At 36.4% G+C, this 2,399-nt stretch overlaps 1 protein-coding gene across 1 annotated transcript in view; it reads right to left on the reverse strand.

Annotated features, from left to right (window-relative positions):
* LOC109221557 (type I inositol polyphosphate 5-phosphatase 2-like) overlaps window positions 1–2,196 on the reverse strand; it is a 10,513-nt gene extending 8,317 nt beyond the window's left edge. The window contains exons 1-5 of the mRNA XM_019386032.1: window positions 1,967–2,196; window positions 1,787–1,892; window positions 1,609–1,695; window positions 538–625; window positions 327–431 (exon numbers count right to left, since the gene is read on the reverse strand). Coding sequence (XP_019241577.1) covers window positions 327–431; window positions 538–625; window positions 1,609–1,695; window positions 1,787–1,892; window positions 1,967–1,996 — 416 coding nt within the window. The 5' untranslated portion in view covers window positions 1,997–2,196. The remainder of the gene's footprint in view (window positions 1–326; window positions 432–537; window positions 626–1,608; window positions 1,696–1,786; window positions 1,893–1,966) is intronic.
* Window positions 2,197–2,399: the final 203 nt, after the last annotated feature.

A 2,399-nucleotide genomic window follows, 5' to 3' on the forward strand; every position in this document is an offset into this window, starting at 1 on the left:
GGGGGGGGGGGGGGGGGGGGGGGATTCCGAAAAATGCAAAACCACCACACCTATGATTTAATCATGCGATCTAAAGCAATTTTTGAGCCACCTTTATCCCTACACTAGAAGCTTCCTTTATGTCAAGGGGGGTCAACAATTTTTATATATGCAAAATAAATTGTAGTAACTCTATTTCGACAGTATAATTTTTCGATTAAGGGGATTCAACTGAAACCCCTTGGAACATATAGTTCCGGCCCTGGATGGATTTCATATCGGTAAAGGGAAAGAGAAAGAGCGATATACAAATTGATCGAAAAGTGCCAAATTTATAGAACACTTACCCAAGAATATATATATCAGCTGATTCATTCATACAAAGCCACTCATCAATCTCAAGATCCTCATCTGGAAGTCTACCAGCAACATTCCAAGTTCCTATAGTAACTCTGAGGAAAATCGAAGCATATGTAAATCTCCAATGGAAGGAAATTCTTATAAATGGATCCTAGTATCACAAAAGCAAATCAAATTGAACTGAATTTAAAGCCAAACCTCACTTCTTTTGTATTAATGTATTGAACTCTCAGAGTTTCTGATTTCCCTCTTTTGTGTCTTGATGAGTACTTGGTTGAAGTTTTCCCTGAATATGTTCAGTTCAAATAGTCAACATAGTTTACAGAACAAAAATTTAAAGCTTAGTTGATATCGGTAGAGAGCACTGTAACCTAAAATGATTCCAACATTTCTTAATTTGCATATCTTGAAAATAGAATAGTTGAGATATCAAAGGGACAAATAGAACTATATTTGTATGTCCATGCATTCAATGGCTCAAGGATCAAGTCAAGGCAGCACCATATGAACACAGCCTCACCAATATGAAAAGAATATGGTCTTCTGGTCTATGTTGCTCGGACTCTCCAAAAATATCTCCGGGTGCCATGCCCAATCCTCTTTGGAGGATCCGAGACGCAAGGGTGGAGGGAGGGTGTTATCTACGGGTTCGAACGAACCCAATGACTTTTTGCTTAGACCCGGTATTTGTATTAGAACTTTCATTAAATATGTAGAAATACTTAATTGCGAACCCAGTAACTAACGAGCTATGGGTTCGGTTTCAAATTCAGAACCCATAAACTTTAAATCCTAGCTCCGCCTCTACCGCGGGTGCGATAGCACTTTTAGAGAGTCCGTGCAACATAGCTCCTGGTGCTTTACATATGATTGAAATTTGAAGAAGCATACACAATAGCGATTATTTTTGAAAAGCAGAAGACTCTTTTCGTTTTATAAGAGTGGTGTCCGGGCAGACATGCTCCACTGGTACCTGCTACCTCCTACCAGCAGAGGTACCGGGTAAACCTGCCCACCAATTAGTCGAAATTGCATCTTAACTTCTTATCCTAATGCAAAATTAGGCATGATGATGAAATTCAGCAAAATCAAAAACTTGATTGTACAGGCTCCGTCTGTGCAAACACAAGGTGATTTCTACATATCTGCCTAAGTCTTAGTGGGAAAAGTTACCCAATACTTGACTGGTATAAGGTAGCAGGTATCTAGGTGGAACGTCGAGGTGTGCACAAGCTGGCTGAAACACTGCAACAGAATTTCAAGAAGTACCTGAAGTTTGAGGCTGGCATTCATTAAGCTTCCCTGGTGTTCTGCAAAAATGATCTTCATGCACCCTTTCATCTTTAAGTGAACATGCTAGAAAATTTCCAAAAATAGAAACTAATCAAACACTTGAAACAAAAACCAAGAAACAAAATTTTAGGATTTATAGACAAAAATCCTATACCATCATCCTCACTCTCTGTTTCAGTGTCAACTTCATCTTCACTAAAATCATAAAGCTTAGGCTGAATATTTAGCCATTTCTTCATCACAATTGAAGGCCAAAATGCCTACAACCAAAACAAATCCCTCTTCAATCTCCTTAAATAACAAATTAATGACTATAGTATATAATAAAACATACCTCTGATCTTTTTCCTCTTCTGGTTTTCATATTGTACAGAAGAAAAAAGTGACAACTTTAGAACTTAATGAAGTTCAAGAAACAATAAATGCTAGTAATTGTCACAAAAGTTTTAAGACTTTTTGCCAGTTTTCTTGGATATCATATGTATTTAAGGGTCTTATAAAACCCCCTTAAGCAAACAAGTTGCTAACTACAAAGAAGATTCTTAAAAAAGAAACAAATGGAAAAGACAGAAAAAAGTTATGGCCAAGCTTAACAGACATCCATTTTCTCAACTTGTTAAAAAAAAAAAAAAAAAAAAAAAAAAAGGGAATTTTTTTTTAATGGTCCCAAAATTTGGTCCTTATATGAAAAAACAAAAGATGTGATATTGCGGAAGTTTCAAGTATACAACAAAGAAAAAGCATATAAAAATAGGACAAGTCATATT

The sequence above is a fragment of the Nicotiana attenuata genome, unplaced genomic scaffold (genome assembly GCF_001879085.1).
Source record: "Nicotiana attenuata strain UT unplaced genomic scaffold, NIATTr2, whole genome shotgun sequence".
NCBI classification, from domain to species: Eukaryota; Viridiplantae; Streptophyta; class Magnoliopsida; order Solanales; family Solanaceae; genus Nicotiana; species Nicotiana attenuata.